The sequence below is a fragment of the Myotis yumanensis genome, unplaced genomic scaffold, assembly GCF_028538775.1.
Source record: "Myotis yumanensis isolate MYYU_CA2020_CCGP unplaced genomic scaffold, mMyoYum1.0.hap1 SCAF_1, whole genome shotgun sequence".
NCBI classification, from domain to species: Eukaryota; Metazoa; Chordata; class Mammalia; order Chiroptera; family Vespertilionidae; genus Myotis; species Myotis yumanensis.
In genome coordinates, this window is record NW_027223752.1 from 13577849 (window position 1) to 13595686 (window position 17838).

At 43.2% G+C, this 17838-nt stretch overlaps 1 protein-coding gene across 2 annotated transcripts in view; it reads left to right on the forward strand.

The window, feature by feature from the left end:
- Positions 1-17617, forward strand: part of LOC139009948 (transcriptional repressor protein YY1) — a 36847-nt gene extending 19230 nt beyond the window's left edge. Inside the window, exons 2-5 of one of the 2 annotated variants that reach the window (XM_070414070.1) lie at positions 1785-1947; positions 10150-10210; positions 11893-12051; positions 12735-17617. In XM_070414070.1, coding sequence (XP_070270171.1) covers positions 1785-1947; positions 10150-10210; positions 11893-12051; positions 12735-12917 — 566 coding nt within the window. In that variant the 3' untranslated portion in view covers positions 12918-17617. Of the gene's footprint in view, positions 1-1784; positions 1948-9821; positions 10124-10149; positions 10211-11892; positions 12052-12734 lie in introns of those variants that run through there. The other variant, XM_070414076.1, reaches the window with a different exon arrangement.
- Positions 17618-17838: the final 221 nt, after the last annotated feature.

Consider the following 17838-nt stretch of genomic DNA (forward strand, 5'->3'; position numbering starts at 1 on the left):
GTTTGGTTTTTAGTCATGGGTTTAACACCGGTGGAAGGTAATGCAAGAGTTGGACAACCAAGCTTTCACTTCTGAAAGTTCTAGTGTTCCTGCTTTTTGTGAATCACTTTGGTGGAGAAAAAGAACATTTCAGTTAACATTGTATTTTTGGAGCACTTGTTTTCTGCTTTTAGCCACCAGAGTTGTACGAGGCTGGTTTGGTCTCTGGGCTTTCCCTCCAGTGTAGGAGAGCAGGCTGATAAAAACTCACAACAGCATGATTTTAGTGTTTTGGCAGTGTTATTAGCAATAAATAAATACAGAAATTGAAAGTAAGAATGGGAGGCTCGGAGGTAGGCTGGAATTAGAGTAAGGGAGAACTGGTGCTTATGGAGTATCTTGCCAGGCACTTGTGAATTAACCTGTGGGAAAATGGCTGGTTGGAGTATGGAGAGCACGTGTACAGGAGACATAGAGAAATAGAGGGTGAGCCGAGATGTGTTAAAATGAAACCAGACAGCATAGGACCCAGAGTGCCAGGCTGAAGTAGTTCTCTGTTGAGGCACCACCAGTGAAAGTGTATCCGCTTACATTTTCTGTATCAGTTTATCCTTTGGAGCATCACTAGAGCAGAACATGATTGTGAAGCTCAGTTAAGAACTTCAGTAGTCGCCGAAACCGGTTTGGCTCAGTGGATGGAGCGTCAGCCTGCGGACTCAAAGGTCCCAGGTTCGATTCCGATCAAGGGCGTGTGCCTGGGTTGCGGGCACATCCCCAGTGGGAGATGTGCAGGAGGCAGCTCATCTATGTTTCTCTCTCATCGATGTTTCTGACTCTCTATCTCTCTCCCTTCCTCTCTGTGAAAAATCAGTAAAGTATAAAAAAAAAAAAAAAAAAAAAGAACTTCAGTAGTCATTTCAGGCTTGAGGTAATAACTAAGTTGATGGTGGTAGGACAAAGGGAGAGAAGACCTTTTCAAAATGATCAATAGTATTTGATGTCTGTGATACAGGAGATTAATTGTGGGGATCAATATTCCTTTACCCTATTGGATTTGAGATGATGGTAACACATGAGTTAGAGATGTCCTACATTCTTCAAGCCAGGTGCTCATTGAGGGCCAATCGTGCAGACTTTGAACAAGGCTCTGCAGATACATGGGGTCAGGACTGACCAGCACCCCTGTCCTGGAGGGGCTGGCAGTCTGGTGGAAGAGCCGACAACTATTACACAGCTATAGTTATAAGTCGAAGTCAAGAGCGAGTTGCAGAGGAAAGGCGCTGAGCCATGGTGCATTTGAGGAACTAAAAGGCCAATGGAGCTGAGCAGAGTGAGGAGAGAAGAGTGAAGAATGAGGAGGCTGGAGAGGTAGGCAGGAGTCTACCTAAGGTGAAGGCTATAAAGTGAGACTTGTTGCAATGTTGGTGGTTAACAGGAAATGTGTGTGGTAGACCAAAAGCAGAACTCTGAGAGAGGTGGAAGGAGAAGCAAGAAGCTGAACATAAGCCAGAGAGAGAAGTGGATGAATCCAGGGAAGCAGGTGCTGGGGAACCACCCTGTGGGCTGGGAAGGAGCATTTGGAGACAGACCTGTTGGGTTTGGCATTGAAGATTTTGGTGACCTTCAAGCAAAAATGGGATTTTAAGAGATTAAGGAAAAAAGACTGGGTGCTTAAGAAATTGAGGTGTGGCTATAAATCTCCCATTTAAGAAGCTGCTAATGAAAACACTTTATATAGTTTTTAAAATGTATTTGCCCACATAGACATTTTTATTTAGCTAAGATCATCTTTTGGTGTGCTTCAGATGAAAAAAAAGATATTGACCATGAGACGGTGGTTGAAGAACAGATCATTGGCGAGAACTCACCTCCTGACTATTCAGAGTACATGACAGGAAAGAAACTTCCTCCTGGAGGGATACCTGGCATTGACCTCTCAGATCCCAAACAACTGGCAGAATTTGCTAGGTAAGTTACAAGAACTTTCTTTTCATCTTACTTGAGTGTTGCCAGCTGTATTTTTTTGTGCCTAAGTTACAATGGTGGTTTGTATTTTTGCTCTAGGGAAACACTTGAAAACAAAAGCAGTTGGTTTTATTTTTAATAGTAACTATACTGTTAATGTGAGTGGCACCATTTTAGATCCTTGAAGACAATAAGATGAAGTAAATACTCTTTAATTCCATAAATGACATTGCTTGTGAATAAATAAATTGGACATAATTTGTTTGGAAATGGATATCTTTATACCATCCCCTGGCCTGCTCGTGTAAATTTCATATGCAGTGTGTTGTCCTGGGCTAAGCCGCAGGAGACCTGGGTCTGTACTACTTTGTACAGCTGACCACGAGAGAGGATTTCATGCGTTCATGATTCACTGGGGCACTAGGGAAACTCCCATCATTTTGTTAATGTAAGCTGGTGGGACAGGAAGAGTTCAGGTATTCATGCCAGGGACCCTATGACTATAAAGAGGTGAGCAGCAAGGAAGGTCTGAATCCATTGGATGTTTGTTTTGCCTGAAACAGGCTGGGCTCCTTATAGAAGCCTCTGCCCTTTTTACATTATTTATTTTCCAGTATTGTTGGGCAGTTTTTACAGAGATGTAAACTTTTAAGTAAAATGAAATGAACTAATAAACTCTGGAGCAGAGCGTCCTCTTTTCCCTGCCTGAATGGAGCCTGGACCCAAACAGGAAATTTAAGGGCTGGGTCAGGAAGAAATCTATGATGCTACTGTCTTAAGGACAGAGTGGGGCACCTTTTTTTCTTTCTCTCGAGAGCAGAGCGGAGTAGGAAGGAGCTGGAGGCCCTGGAGTCTCCCAGTGTCTCCTCCAGGCCTGCCAAAAAGAAGGTGGGCGACCTCTTGCCATTTGGAGCCTCAGTTTCCCCACGTTAATAAATGAGTTTAAGAATTCCATTATGTTTTAACAAGGGTTCCAACACTGTTCTCCTGTCCAGTGAAACTAGTTATAGAGAAAAATATACACATTAATTTATTTCTAGTTTGTTATGGCTTAACAAAAAAGTTAAAGCTCAGTACTCATGTTAATGACATTGTTCCAGCTGTTAAACTGCCATTCATATTTTAAATGCAGGCCTGTGTCAAATATTAGCCACCCTCCACCCCAGGACAAATATAGATGGAATCTGTAGGATACATAGTCATTAGTGAGATTAGAAATTTGGGGGAGATTAGGGCAGATGTCATGCCAATTTTTAATATTGCCATGTGTTCTTAAAGTTAGTGACCTCTTCCTTATGGTACTCAGAATCTAGTGAGATATGATATAGGCTCTACCCCAGGGCTAGAGTTAATAAGACACTGGGGTCAAAGAAAGCTTTGTGGCAAGTGGCATTTGATTTGGGCCTTAAGAGCATTGAGCTTTGATGGGTAGGTGGGGTTTCTGTGGTGGGCTGCATGCTAGATTGGCATGATCATGGTGCACACATTCCATATCCAGTATATAATCAGAGAACAGTAAGCAGTCAGGTGTGCCTGCGAGATAGGGTGCTGTGAAAGAGTAAACATGACACGAGATAGTGGGAAGGGAGATAAAAAGCTTTGCTCCTTGCCCTGGCCAGTGTGGCTTAGTTGATTGAACATTGTTCCATGCATTGAGAGGTTGATGGTTCAACAATACCCAGTCAGGGCACTTGCCTGGATTACGGGCTCGATCCCAGGTAGGGGGTGTGCGGAAGGGAGCTAATCAATGTTTCTCATCTATATTTCTCTTTCCCGCTCCCTTTCTCTCGCTATAAAAAAGAAAACAAATAAAAAAATTTTATTAATCTTTTCTCCTTAGATGATGGGAAATGGGGAGAAGGTGCTGGTCTGGGATTCAGGGTAGGCAGCGTTTGGTTTTAGGTACTAATGAAACATCCATTCTGGACTTGAGGTGGTTTTGGGAAATTGGGGCTGCTGAGGAGTGGCTGAAAGCCTGGAAGTGTTAAGTAAGTCAGCTCTCTGAGGGAGAGGTTTTGGAGGGAAAAGACTCTGCAGGAAGTCCTGGGAAAGCCCTGGTATTCAGAGAGTAAGAGGAACCAGGGAAGGACCAGAGGATCTTGCAGGTGAGGAGGAGGAGACTCGGGTAGGTGAGCACAGCATGGAGAGAGCCAGGAGTCTGCAGGGGGCTGAAGGAGGAAGCAGTGCAGCACTAAAATGTCCATTGTGATGTGACCTCTTGAAGGAGCAGGGAGTGTTGCAGAAAGAGTACCTGTGGGTAGCGAGCAGTGGACAACCCTTGGCACTGCTCACCTTCCGGGAGAATCAGAGCAGCTGATCTGGGAGCTGGCCCCCGGTTCTCTGAACAGAAAACCCAGGGTCTTTCAGCCCTAAACCCAGGAGGGATGTGTCACTGTTGTGGAATAGAAGCCTCTGTTTCCCCAAGTGGTTTGCCTCTGTATCAGGGCTCCCAAAGACCTTCCTTCTGAGGACCCAGGTACCAGATATCTTAAAGGTACCATTTATGAAATTTCAAAACACTAAGGATAAAGAATCTAAAAACGTTGAGGGAGAAAAGATCGCTCATCTACAAAAGAATGATTGAGACTTCTTAAACAGCAGTAGATAACAAGAAATTATCTGACAGTGGAGCAGTGTTTTGAGGTTTCTGAGGAAAAATTATAAACGTAGAATTCTTGATCCAGCAAAGCTATCGATCAATATAAGATTTGTTTTATGTAGCATGCATGCTTTCCGAGGAGGTTACTTGAGGATCTATTCTAGTAAAATGAGAGTGAACATCAAAAGGAAGACTTCCTAAAGAATACAGTGAAAAGAAAACCAAGAAGACAGCTTTGCAAGAGGCAGTTTAGTACAGGAAGTCTGTGGGTTGTGAGAATTGCTATAGGAAAAGTCGATCTCATTCAGTAGTGGACAGAATGAGTAAGAAGTTAGGAGATTTTGGTGGTATGGGAGTTTTCTAAAAATGAAAAGATAAATCAGAAACTCCCTGAAAAGGGGGCAGGATGAGGGAAAGCAATGGCATAAAAATGGGGCATACCACTGACAGTATTTGAAGAGAGCTCATTTAACTGACTGTAGGAGAAGGTTCTTGTGGGACTGAAGCTACTCCTTTGGACTTCTGGAGCAAGCAGTGTGATCCTGGCACAGAGTTAAATTCTGTAGTAAGTAGTGTTTACATGATCACCTGAATATAGCATGGGTTTATTTCTGTTATGGCCAACCTGCTAAAGATTTCATTTATATACAACAGAATGAGATCTTGCTTCACCTTGACAATGTATATGAAGTGTATAAGGTTGGGCTCATTCTCACCCCCATTTCCCATGGTATCTTGAAAAGATCATGTAAAACGGAACAAATCTCTAATTGGACAGTAGTGGCGGTGAGAAATACTGAGCCTGGAATGCCCTATTTTGAGAATGGGAGTGACAGCAGCTGAATGGGATTTCCCAGAGTCCCCAGAATTGGTGACTGAGACTCTGAAAGCTGAAGGCACCAAATTTCAAACTGTTGGGGCCAGACCACATCTTGTTGCTTTTAAAGATCCACAGAACTTGTTTTGCTGGCCTCCACTCTTCATCCACTTCCTCTTGTAATTTGGCTGTTGGCTTAAGGAGGTGTGTTAGCTGCTCGTTTCTCTCCTTCATATACTGGGTGCAGGGATTCTGCACTGGACTTTCAACAGACCACAGGATGTTTCAGGCTTCTGCTGCACTGACCCTAGACTGCTTAGTCAGTCAGTTAGTGTGTGGGCAAGTACAAATAATGACTTACACTTGGAAGTCATGGTATTTGAGAGGTGGGGCTATGGGTCACTTATTTCCTGAAATGTCTTTTTAGTAAATACTTCCAAAAGGGTCAGTGGGTGGGACCTGGCAAATTCTATTTCCTGATTAAATGGACAACTTTTGTGCATTTTTCATTAACTAAAGTTAGCCCTTTGGAAACTTTTGGTCTAGAAAGATCAGAATAAAGAGTGCTTAAGTTAGTCCCAGGTTGGTTATTTTGTTGTTCTTTTCCCACCCTGAGACTTTAAGCACAGGATTAACATGAATGTGATCATGGAGCTGAAAGGACCTTAAATCTCTTCAGTATCATCACATGAATATGCACTGTTATTTAGGAGATAATTCATTTAACAAATGTTGTCTCACTTGTCTAAGGCAGCATTATTCCTTGTATAGTTCTTTACCATGCTTGCAAACGCTAGCTGTATACACAGAAACCTCTGTCCTGTCAGCACAATTGGTGGTTCCAGTCTGAAGTCAAGTAAGCTTCTTTTGCAGGCAAGAGGCTTATTTTTATTCAAGAATCATTGCTTCAGAAATGTAATCTCAGCTTGGGGACATTGCAGATTTAACTTGACTGGAACTTCTGGTTTACTCAATGCCCTGCAGGAAATCGTACCAGGAAATTCCTACAGTTTCTGGTCCTGGAGTCCAATCTTTACCATGTCTTCCTTCCACAGATGCAGAATCAGACAGCATGAAACCAGTCATGTCATAGGGGGCGGGTTCTCCATGTTAATTGAACGGGAAACATCTCTTGTTGACACCTGGCTCCTCATATAATTTCTAACACGTTGAGGAGGCCTTTTTCTCCAGTCTCACAGTCCTTTAGTTGAAAGGGTGGTTCAGTGGAGCACCAGACCTGGGTTGTTAAGTATTACTGGCATATATATATTTATATTTAAGGAATTAACTCATTTTTAGCTAGGTCCATTTAACACACAGCCAGACGGTGATAATAATAGCTATCATTTCCCAAGAGTTTAATGTGCAACTTTTAACCTTCACAGCTCTAAAGTAGGCAGCATTATACCTTTTTACAGAGTAAGAAACTGAGGCTGAGAAGTTAAGTAATTTGCTCAAGGTCGTGAAACTAGTAGAAGTCAGCATCAAGTCGCACATCCCATTCCGTCTCATTTGTAGTGCCTTTGGTGTTGTCGTTGTTGTCTTTGGATCAAAAGATCTTTGTAAAGTATCACAGTCCATGAAAACTCCAGTCTTGGCTACTTCTGACTCCTTTGGGCAAGTCAAGAAGATATTCAAAATGGTAATATGTGATTTTAGTCTTTTTTATAATTTTTGGATTTCAAATATAGAATATATATATTTTTGTTTGCAAGTTATATATAAATTGGTGCTGTGAAGATTTTAGTCTTTATTCACAAAACAAAACTCTTTCCGCCTAAGTATACTTCTTTGGGAAATGACCTTTTCCCAGTGTTTGCATTGGAATAGAGTGTAAAAGGTACCAGCATCTACTGCCTCATTCACTGCTCTGAGTGAAGCAGGGTGATTTGCCAAGCAGCTTAAGAGTGGCTGCAATTAAACACCTTCCACTTCCTTTTTGTCCAAATGCATTTTAAACTTGCACACATTTTGAAAATGACATTTAAGGAAAAAGAACACTCAGTAAATAGCATTTTTAAAAATTCAAAGAGTTGAGTAAATGGTACACAGCACCATTCTCTTTACTTTTGTGTATATTTAAAGTTTATCATGTTTTTAAAAATGCAGTTCCTAGGAATAATCTAAGAAAATGTTTGGGGTGTGGAAACTCAGCTGAGCCACACCTGCCCTCCTGGTACAGGGACCTCCACTGCTGCAATATTCAGACCCCGAGATGGGTGGGTCAGGGAAAAGGTTGTCTGTAGGACTTCTTTGTCATTCCAATGGGCATGTTTTAAAAAAATGATTTATTGAGAGAATTTGCAGGCAGTAAAATTGACCCTCACCTTTAGGGTGAGGACCATTTAATGAATTTAGGCACCAACAGTTGTGTAGCTATCTCTAGAGTCCAGACCTAGAACACGTCAGTGGGGTCATCAAAGGTAAAAACATTCATACTTGGGAAGACTGAGCTTGGTTCTTGATATTCTCTTTTTTTTAAAAAAATATATATTTTTTATTCAGAGAGGAAAGAAGAGGGAGAGATAGAGATAGAAACATGAAGGATGAGAGAGAATCATTGATTGGCTGCCTCCTGCACACCCCCTACTGAGGATCGAGCCTGCATTCCAGGCATGTGCCTTTGACTGGAATCAAACCCGGGACTCTTCAGTCCACCGACTGACACTCTGTCGAATGAGCCAAACCAGCTAGGGCAATATTTAGTCTTTTTGATTGATATTTGGAGTAGAACCATTTCATATAAATTACTGTAGTTTTTCAAACTTTGACATAACCTCCAGGTGGCGCAGTGGCATCAAATTTTTGTCCTATTTAGTTTTGTGAACTCAAACCCAACCAAACTCTAGGATTGAGTGGTATTTAAAATAACAAAGGCTAGTTCAGAGCCCTTGTACACAACAGGCACTTAGAAAATATTTGCTAATTGATGTTGTAATTCTCTTAAGTACAAGAAAGGCCCAGTACCTACAAGGTTGGGGTAGGGGGAGGATATTAGACTGAAAATGTCATGTAAAATAGGAAATTTGTACAGTCTTGAACAAATGCCTTAGAGATAAGTTATAGCTGCCAGATAAATTGTTTCACCTCTGCTCCTCCTCGGCATGGAAAGTTTAGGTGATTCCTGAGTTAGGCTTTATAAAGTAAGAAGCTAGTCCTTATCCCAGATGAAGGGTGAATATGGATGTTGTTAGGGCCTTTGCAATTACAAAGATGACAGCAAAACTCTAATAAAAAGGTGGTGGTTGGTCAATTGGCTCTTGGTGAGGAATCATTGACTTAGTTGTTCATTAAATATGTATCCTCCTGTAGGAACGTGAGATGGCAAAACTAGGGACAGAAAGAACACCTGTTCCAGAGATTTACATCTTTTTTCTAGGAACTCTTAATTTCTCACCCCTCCACCACACACAGATCTGTAGGGAATATTTGGAGAGAAAGTTTTGACAAAAGACCAAGTGTTGGTTCAGTGGAAATAGCAGGTAGGTAAGTTACCCACTTCAGCAAGCTCTCTGGATAGGAATTCCATGCAGGGCTCAATCTGGCTGCCCACGGGATCAGTACTCTCATTGCACTCCCTCCCTTGCAAGCAGGGCCAGGCATCTCTGTCCTTTTAAAGAAATGCTCTTATTTTTTTAAAAACCAATAGTGTGTTAAAAATTAAGCAGGATGAAGAGATATGGGTGTTCCCACCTGTCCACCAGTCCCTTGGGGGCTCCTAAAGCAGCCAACACTACAGTTACAGCAGTTAGGTTCCCTTCCAGAGCTATTACACCCATGTGTGATCTAAAAGGTCAGTTCTGTCAATATGAGTGGATCCCCTCCCTTTTTTTAGTATTTGTGTATATTTGTGTTAGGAACACAAATACTATATTTTTTAGTATTTGTATTTTAGAGGGAGAGGGAGAGAGAAACATCTGTGATGAGAGAGAATCATTGATTGGCTGCCTCCTGCACGCACCACACAACCTGGGCATGTGTCCTGACCGGGAATCAAACCATGATCTCCTGGTTCATAAATGCTCAACCACTGAGCCACACAGGCTGGGGCTGGGATATGTGTTTGTTTGTTTGTTTTTTTGGTTTTTTTTTTTTTTAATGTATTTTTACTGATTTTTACAGAGAGGAAGGGAGAGGGATAGAGAGCCAGAAACATCAATGAGAGAGAAACATCGATCAGCTGCCTCCTGCACACCCCCCACTGGGATTGTGCCCGCAACCAAGGCACATGCCCCTGACCGGAATCGAACCTGGGACCCCTCAGTCCACAGGCCGACGCTCTATCCACTGAGCCAAACCGGGCCGGGTGGGGGTGGGTGGTGTATATGTTTTTAAGAGCCTCCCATATCTGTTTCTCTGGGTATACAGCATCCTTATTATCACAGCAACTGCTCTTGGATACATTGTTTCACTCCTGATTTCCTGTTTATCTGGGCTGCTGATCTTTTGTATCTTTTAAAGAGTTCCGTGGAAGGAGCAGATATTTGAGTCACACAGATCACAGCATGGCCATCCTAAACTGCCCCACCAGCTCATTAGCATTGCGACCCTAGGCAGCAACCCGGTCTTTCTGAACATCCGCATTCTTTTCTGGCCAGTGGGAAGAGCTTCACACGCATAGGTATTCCGAATGTGAGTTGTCTCATCCCTCCCCTTCACAGAAGCATATTGTAATCTTAGCTTTTGGACCTGTAAGGAAAACATTTTAGGGACTATATGATTTATGCCAGTCGAGTCTACCCACTCCTACAAATCTCTCTTTCTCTCTCTCTTTTTTTCTTTTGGTAAGAATGAAGCCAAGAAAAATTAAAGAAGATGATGCTCCAAGAACAATAGCTTGCCCTCATAAAGTAAGTAATGCTAGGGGAAAAGTGTTCATTAGACTGTTAATGAAGTTTTAGAGAGATTATAAGAAATTTGTACTTTTTATTTCTGTTTTCATATTTTTTGAGATTAAGTGAGGAGCTATATAATCTTTGATGTCTAAATTCAAGAGACTATATTTTGTAATGTAAGTTTTGTTCAGTAAAGGCCACTTAAATTTAAATACTATTAAAATGGGGTTACTATAGGGCACCAGTGTTTTTTATTATTACTATATATTGAATATATGTTAGGATTTTATTTCTTTTTGGATCATCAACAAGTCAGTTTTAGACACTGGGTTGTGTGCTCACCCATGGACTTTATTGGGACTGTAGGTGTGTTATAGGAATTTGGGGATTATTTTGAATGTTGCTAAAGTAAGCTTAATAAGACTTCATCATTTTCTTCACAGTTTTCTTAATTTACTCTATTAATTGTGTGTTACTAAAGAGGTACTTAATTGTTTTCAAATGTGATTTAGTCTTTAAAATAGAATGATAGCCCAAAAAGATACTTTGAGGTATTGGCTTGGGTCAGTTTCAAACTTAGTTGGATGTAAAATGAACAGAAAATCACACAGGTGCAGAAAAACAAAGGGCAGAATTTTTGAATGGAATAAATGATTTTTTAAAATGAAGGATTGGAGGACAAATTTAGCTTTGAGGTGTCACCTCTAATGACTGTGCAACTCACAAGTTCTTTGTTCTTTTTAATGCTCTTCCGTGTGGAGAGTTAGAAATGTAAAGTGATTCACTGGGGCCAAAATATTGACAAGCATTTGAAAACAGTTCTGCCTTTGAGTGCCTGCCATCTCTCTAGCTTCTCTGTCTACTTCTTTAAAATCCCATTTTCTAAATGGAAATTCAACCTAGGGGTCAAGGTGAAAAAACTGTGGCTTTTCCTGCCCGCCCTTCTGCCTGTGAAGCTGTCCACTGGTTGGCTTGTGCTGTCCTCTGTTGTGCTGTCTGTCATTTCCCCCACCCACTCCATCACTGGGCAACAACTGCAGAAGAAATTGGGCAGGACATGCTTCTCTGAGCGCCACCCTCCCATCTGCCGCCCCCGCTCTCGTATCAGTTTGCCTGCTTCTTTTCCTAGTGTCTCACAAAATAAATTTCTTCTGTAGTTGCCATTCCTTGGAGACCCTCTTGCTTCTTTCTCTGTCAAGAAGGGGAAAGAGGCAAAGAGAGAAGAGGGAACAGTAGGCGATGGAGAATGACAGCCCATTCTTGCAGCACAGAATATGGGGCCCACCAAAGGTAGTGGTGGACTGCCGTCATTTTAACTCCATTTATTTCTCAGGGCTTCTGTTACTTCATGTGGGGGACGGAGTTGGGTGAGGCAGCGGTGGTATAGCTGGAAGCCAGGGTGTTGGGTTCTACTCCCATCTCGGCTACTAGTAGTGTGACCTTGGGCAAGTCTACTTAAAGACATCTCTAAGCCTCAGTTTCCTCATCTGTAAAACAAGGGTTTACATTAAATGATAAGGCCTTTTTCAGCTGTCTGTTTTTTGTCTTAAATATTTTAATATTTCTGCTGTAATACTAAGTAAAATTAAAATGGGGCTGGGGTTGTTTTGTTTTAATGTGTCAGTGAAGGCTGTTCAGTGGTTGACCCTTTGCGCACTTTGCAGTGTGAACCACTAAGCTTCTCTCTCTGTTTGAAGGGCTGCACAAAGATGTTCAGGGATAACTCTGCCATGAGAAAGCATCTGCACACCCACGGCCCCCGAGTCCACGTCTGTGCAGAGTGTGGCAAAGCTTTTGTTGAGAGCTCAAAACTAAAACGGCACCAACTGGTTCATACTGGAGAGAAGCCCTTTCAGGTAGAGCCAGTCCCTCCCCTGCCCCCCCCCCCCCCCCCAACCCCCACCCCCGAGTGTAGGCAGGCAGCTCTAGCTCAGGGAGAGATGGCCTGGTGTCCTGTCACAGGAGGGCTGCTCTGTGACATACTGGAGACCATTGTAGTGTCCGTCATATCAGGAGAAAGGATTGCTCAAGAGCAAGCCCAAAACTAAATTTCGGGTGCATCCACTGTGGGGTCAAAGCAGTTTAATTTGGGTAGTTAGTAGTATATTGAATCACTAATTGGCAGGGAACTTCTAAAATTTTACTGTACAAGAGTAAGTACAGTTAACACTTTGTCTCATTTTAGAAGCCCATGAACAAGGGAACAGACTCCCAGTACAGACAATAAACCTGACCTGGTTCTTGATTTGGCACCAGAAGCTTTCCTGTTTTTTTGTACATAAGTTTTAGGACCATCACATACTATTTAGAGAGATCCACGTGTTTCTCTTACATTGCATTCAAATGGTTCAGGAGGGCGCTCCTGTGGGTCTTAGGAGTAGTTCGCGCAGAGCTAGAGCTCCATGCCCACTAATTCTAGAACAGCTAGAAAATTCCCCTGGGCAGGGAGAAAAGAGTCAGGTCAAAGAAGTAAGCTGCCCTCCAGCACAGCAGCGGGTCCTTGTGTCACTGAGCGGGTTCTCTGGTCTTTCCCCGGCAGTGCACGTTCGAAGGCTGCGGGAAACGCTTTTCACTGGACTTCAATTTGCGCACACATGTGCGAATCCACACCGGAGACAGGCCCTATGTGTGCCCCTTCGATGGTTGTAATAAGAAGTTTGCTCAGTCGACTAACCTGAAATCTCACATCTTAACACATGCAAAGGCCAAAAACAACCAGTGAGAAGACGAGAGAGAAGAGCCTTCTAGACCTCGGGAAGCATCTTCCAGGAGTGTGTTTGGGAATAACTATGCCTCTCCTTTGTATATTGTTTCTAGGAAAGAATTTTAAAAATGAATCCTACACACCTAAGGGACATGTTTTGATAAAGTAGTAAAAATTTAAAAAACTTTAATAAGATGACATTGCTAAGATACGACTCTATCTGGCTCTGTAATCTCGTTTCAAAAACACGGTGTTTTGTAAAGTGTGGTCCCAACAGGAGGACAAGTCATGAACTTTGCATCAAAAGACAATTCTTTATACAACAGTGCTAAAAACGGGACTTCTTTTCACATTCTTATAAATATGAAGCTCACCTGTTGCTTACAATTTTTTTAATTTTGTATTTTCCAAGTGTGCATATTGTACACTTTTTGGGGATATGCTTAGTAATGCTATGTGTGATTTTTCTGGAGGTTGATAACTTTGCTTGCAGTAGATTTTCTTTAAAAGAATGGGCAGTTACATGCATACTTCAAAAGTATTTTCCTGTAAAAAAAAAAGTTATATAGGTTTTGTTTGCTATCTTAATTTTGGTTGTATTCTTTGATGTTAACACATTTTGTATAATTGTATCGTATAGCTGTATTGAATCATGTAGTATCAAATATTAGATGTGATTTAATAGTGTTAATCAATTTAAACCCATTTTAGTCACATTTTTTTTTTCCGAAAAATACTGCCAGATGCTGATGTTCAGTGTAATCTCTTTGCCTGTTCAGTTACAGAAAGTGGTGCTCAGTTGTAGAATGTATTGTACCTTTTAACACCTGGTGTGTACATCCATGTAACAGAAAGGGCAACAATAAAATAGCAATCCTACAGAAAGAATATGGCAGAAAAGATCTGTAAGCACAGTCTTATTTCCTTTTGTTGTCCAGAATAATTATAATTCTTGAGCCTCCCAGAAATTGGAAGCTAAATAAAGCAACTCAAGTTTCCTTTATTTTGCACTCAATTACAGTGACTTACGATTAAAGCAATGCATGGGTATTTCAATACTTTCCCGCATGGACTGAGTTCTGAGAGAGTAGGTAACAGGCATCCCGAGTTAAGGAACTACCTCAGAGGACTCCCAACCAGGCCCTTTGGCAATTGGGTTTTGATTTGAGCTCCCCCAGCAAAGATGTGACTGACAGTTGCACCCTGGCCTGTGTTCTCAAGGTAAGGTGTTACCTGGCAGGGACAAGCAGGTGTCCAGTGCTCAGGCCGCCCTCTGGGTGGCTCCAGCAGGTCCTCGCCCAGCCAGAGGCAGGCCCTGGTTATGCTGTGTGGTTGAGAGCCTTGGGGCCTTTGGCAGTGGAGTCCTCAGTGCTAGCACATGTAGCAGTTGAGCGCCAGCAGCTTAATCTCATGCTTCTAAATGGACACTGAGTACTGATTGGCAAGGTGATTCGATTAAGGGAATTGTACTCAATGAGTACTTTGCCTCTCACATTGTGACCTCTTAAATGTACCGTTATGATTTTTCGAATTTTACTTCGAGTCAAATATCAGACCCATGAGAATATTTTATAAACTGCCACAATACAGCAAAATCCCATTTACTCAGAATGCAAACATCCGTGTGTCTTTGTGCTGTGTGCTCGACAAACTAGCTGAACCAGATTTATTCAACTGATATCCAGGGCACCGTCAGGTCAGAAACGTAGCCCTGTCTCCAGCTCCTCCTCCAGTCCTGTGCAGGATTGGTGGCCCAGGAGCAGTGACACTGGCTCTCCGGAATTTTGAAGTGCCTTCTGATTCATAAATGAAAAATTTAACTTGAGACAATTTTTTTATTCGTTCAGAATCTGTTTTCCATTGAATGAGTAGTTTGCTGGAACTGAGTTAATCCGAAGAGCCCAGCTGTCCCCTCGATAAGCCAGGAGTGGCTGTATCTGGCAGTCGGGAGCGAGGTAAGCCATGGTGGAGCTCCCCTTCAAAGCTGAGCGCCCGGAGTGCTTCTCTGGCTAGACCTGGGGCAGAGGCCTCCTCAGGTGCCCGTGGTGTGAGCAACCATTCCTTCCCTCCCTGCCAGCAGGCAAGCAGTCCTGGGGGGCATACGAGGTCTGGAGCTGCATCACCCTTGCCCAGCATTGCACCAGCCTGGAGCCTGATCCTGGCACTGTCCTTGGGATTCCTTCCCCAACGGCCCACGGCAGGGCAGTCTTGTGCTGTGGGGACATGCTGGCAGTCCAGAGAGCCACTCTATGTCCTATGACCTACAGAAGCCAGGACCCTGGAGGAGGTTGGTCCCTCTTCCCGTGCCTTGACCCCTAGGCGGGTGCCTTTGGTCATCTCTTCCATCCCTCTGTCTGAGTGAAACAGTCATCACCCCCCTTGACTCTGTTCATGTATCTTCTCTCAATCTGCAGTTTGTTTCTGAAAGGAATGTAATTGGGGGGTTGAAGAAATGTACTGTCCAAGTTCCTTGTTGAAGGAACATTCAACCCCGGTATAGAGAACAAGTAGGTGAGTGACAGTTAAAGAGCAGAGTCGTTCTCACTGGGGGTAACTGAAACCCAGTTCGCTGTGGTTAAAATTCTTAAGTTTGCTGAGGATGTACATGACAAAACTTTGACATGGTGTTTGAACAGTGAGTGAGTCAATTGGTGGTCTTGAGGGTTAACCTGATTTATAAGTAATACTGATAGACATATTTTCCTACATCTGAGCTGAGATACTTGCATGTTTGTAGGATATGTAATATAAGAGCCCAGAGGATACGTTTACATTTAATAAGATGTTGTTTTCTATTTTTGGATTTCTTATTATTTCCCCCCTCTTTGGTAGTGAAGTTAGGGGGAAGCATAATATTTGTATAAAGAACTGTCGCCTCAGAGTGACATTTATTTTCCAGGGTGACATTGAACTCACACTGTTGGTTTCATATGGTGTTTGTGTGCTTTGCCTAGATTCAAGACCTGAGGATTTGAGGAATATCAAGATTATTTTTTCTGTCTGGTTTTCACGTACAGTTCTTTTACATGTTACTTATTTTACTAAATTTGAGTAAAGTGAGACCCTTGGCAGAAGAGGAAGCCCGCTGCCTGCCCATGTTCCCAGCAGAATTCTGGTTTGTTTCTTCACAAACAGAAGAGACACTTCCAGCCAGCCAGCAGCCCAGAGGGACGCTGGGCAGGTCAGGCGGGTGGTGGGCAGAGGGCTTTGTCTCTGCCCCCAGTCTGCTTAGCAAAACTTACCTGTTGTAACTTATCTCAGATTTGCTTGTGGCACAGGAAAACTGGGCCCTCAGAAGCTTTTTGGTTGGAAATCTGATAGTTGTACCCCCATGACAGGCAGAGAGAATTGATCACTTCTTGTATCTGACTGATTTGGTATTTCATGGTTTAGGAAGGCCATGTTATTCATCTTAAATTCTCCAAGTTCCTCCTGCTTTCTTGACATCTGGCCATGAGCCAGAGCATGGTTCCAGGGGTCAAAAAGGTGGTGAGAACTGAAGCTGCCGACAGGCACCCACTAATGCCATACCCACGCCACGAGCTTCCTTGCAGCTGCTCCGCCGGCTGCCGAAGGCAGCGCCTTGCCTGTCACTGGACGGCCTCGGACCCAGCGGCAGGTGCATTCATTCCACCCGAACTTTTAACCCAAGCTCTGCCCCCTTACAGCTCGGCTGTGCGCTCCCCAGCCTGCTCATCAGCATGGCGAAAGGCACCTCTTGCCAGCTCAGAAGCTTTGCTTGAGTGGGTGGCTAGGACTCCTACACCCTAACGTATTGACCTTGGTTGACTTTGATGGTTACTGCATGGGCTGTGCTCAGGTCCCTGGCTGCCGAAGACAATGCAGTGCAGGCCTTTCAGAGCAGCAGCATCAGACAGGAATGGTCAGGCTCCTCCACATGTGGGCTTCTCGTCGCCTCCAAGCCTAAGTGGTGAGCAGAGAGCCAGAGAGGTGTAAGCTGGGAGGGCAGGTGGCATATTGTCCACATACTTAATCAGCTCCTCTTATAAAAAGAAGGAGACGTTGACAGCAGGTAAATCAAATTCCCATGAGCTGGTCACCTGGCCCCATGGTTCTGGCCAGGATGTGGGAATCTGCACAGGGTGACAGTGATGGTAGCACGTTCATCCTAAAGCACAACGGTTTTCCACAAAGTGGCAGATTTGATGAGAATGCTTCTCGATAAGGACACTCAGACGCCATAAGAAACAGCATTGGGGTGTCACGGGGGGGGGCAGTTGCTGTGCTGTATTCTGTTGGCTGCGCTGTCGAGGGGACTGCACAATGTCTGCATGTACTTTACATGGAGGGGAAAAAGGCATCGATACCAAACCACCTTTTCTACAATACCTGTAACTGTTATGAGGCTCTTATTATCTACAGCTGGTGATTGGTCAAGTCATTTTCATAGAACAATTGTTTTTATTCGCTTTCTGGTAACTTCTGTAGGCCCTGGCTCAAGGACTTAGCGTTGCGTCTCATGTGCATCTTTTTCTTAAATGTTTTTTGCCATTTCTGGAATTGTCCTTGGTTTTTCCTTAGCTCATAGGTCTTAGATGCAGAAGTATTATCGCATTTAAGGCATCCGCATCTCAAGCATCAAGCAAGATGGCTTTGCATCCAGAAAAACATTTAACGTAATCCAGTTTGAAGCACCAAGCATGTATAATAACATGGCTCTATAAGATATAATAAACGCATAATGTTAAGCTTTTTAATGCCTGTGGTTCTTGTTTGTTCCTCAAGCCTCTAAGCCACCTCTTGTCCTGCATTTCATCCCACAGTAAACCTGGCCGGAGGCTCCTGTCTGGTCTGAGGCAGACCCTCCTGGGTTCCCTTGTGGCTCAGGAATGGAAACTCCAGGATTCATTCGGTCTCACCAGCAGGAAATGCTTCCTTAGTGCAGCCTCTCAGCTCCAGGATGGACTGATGGACTGGA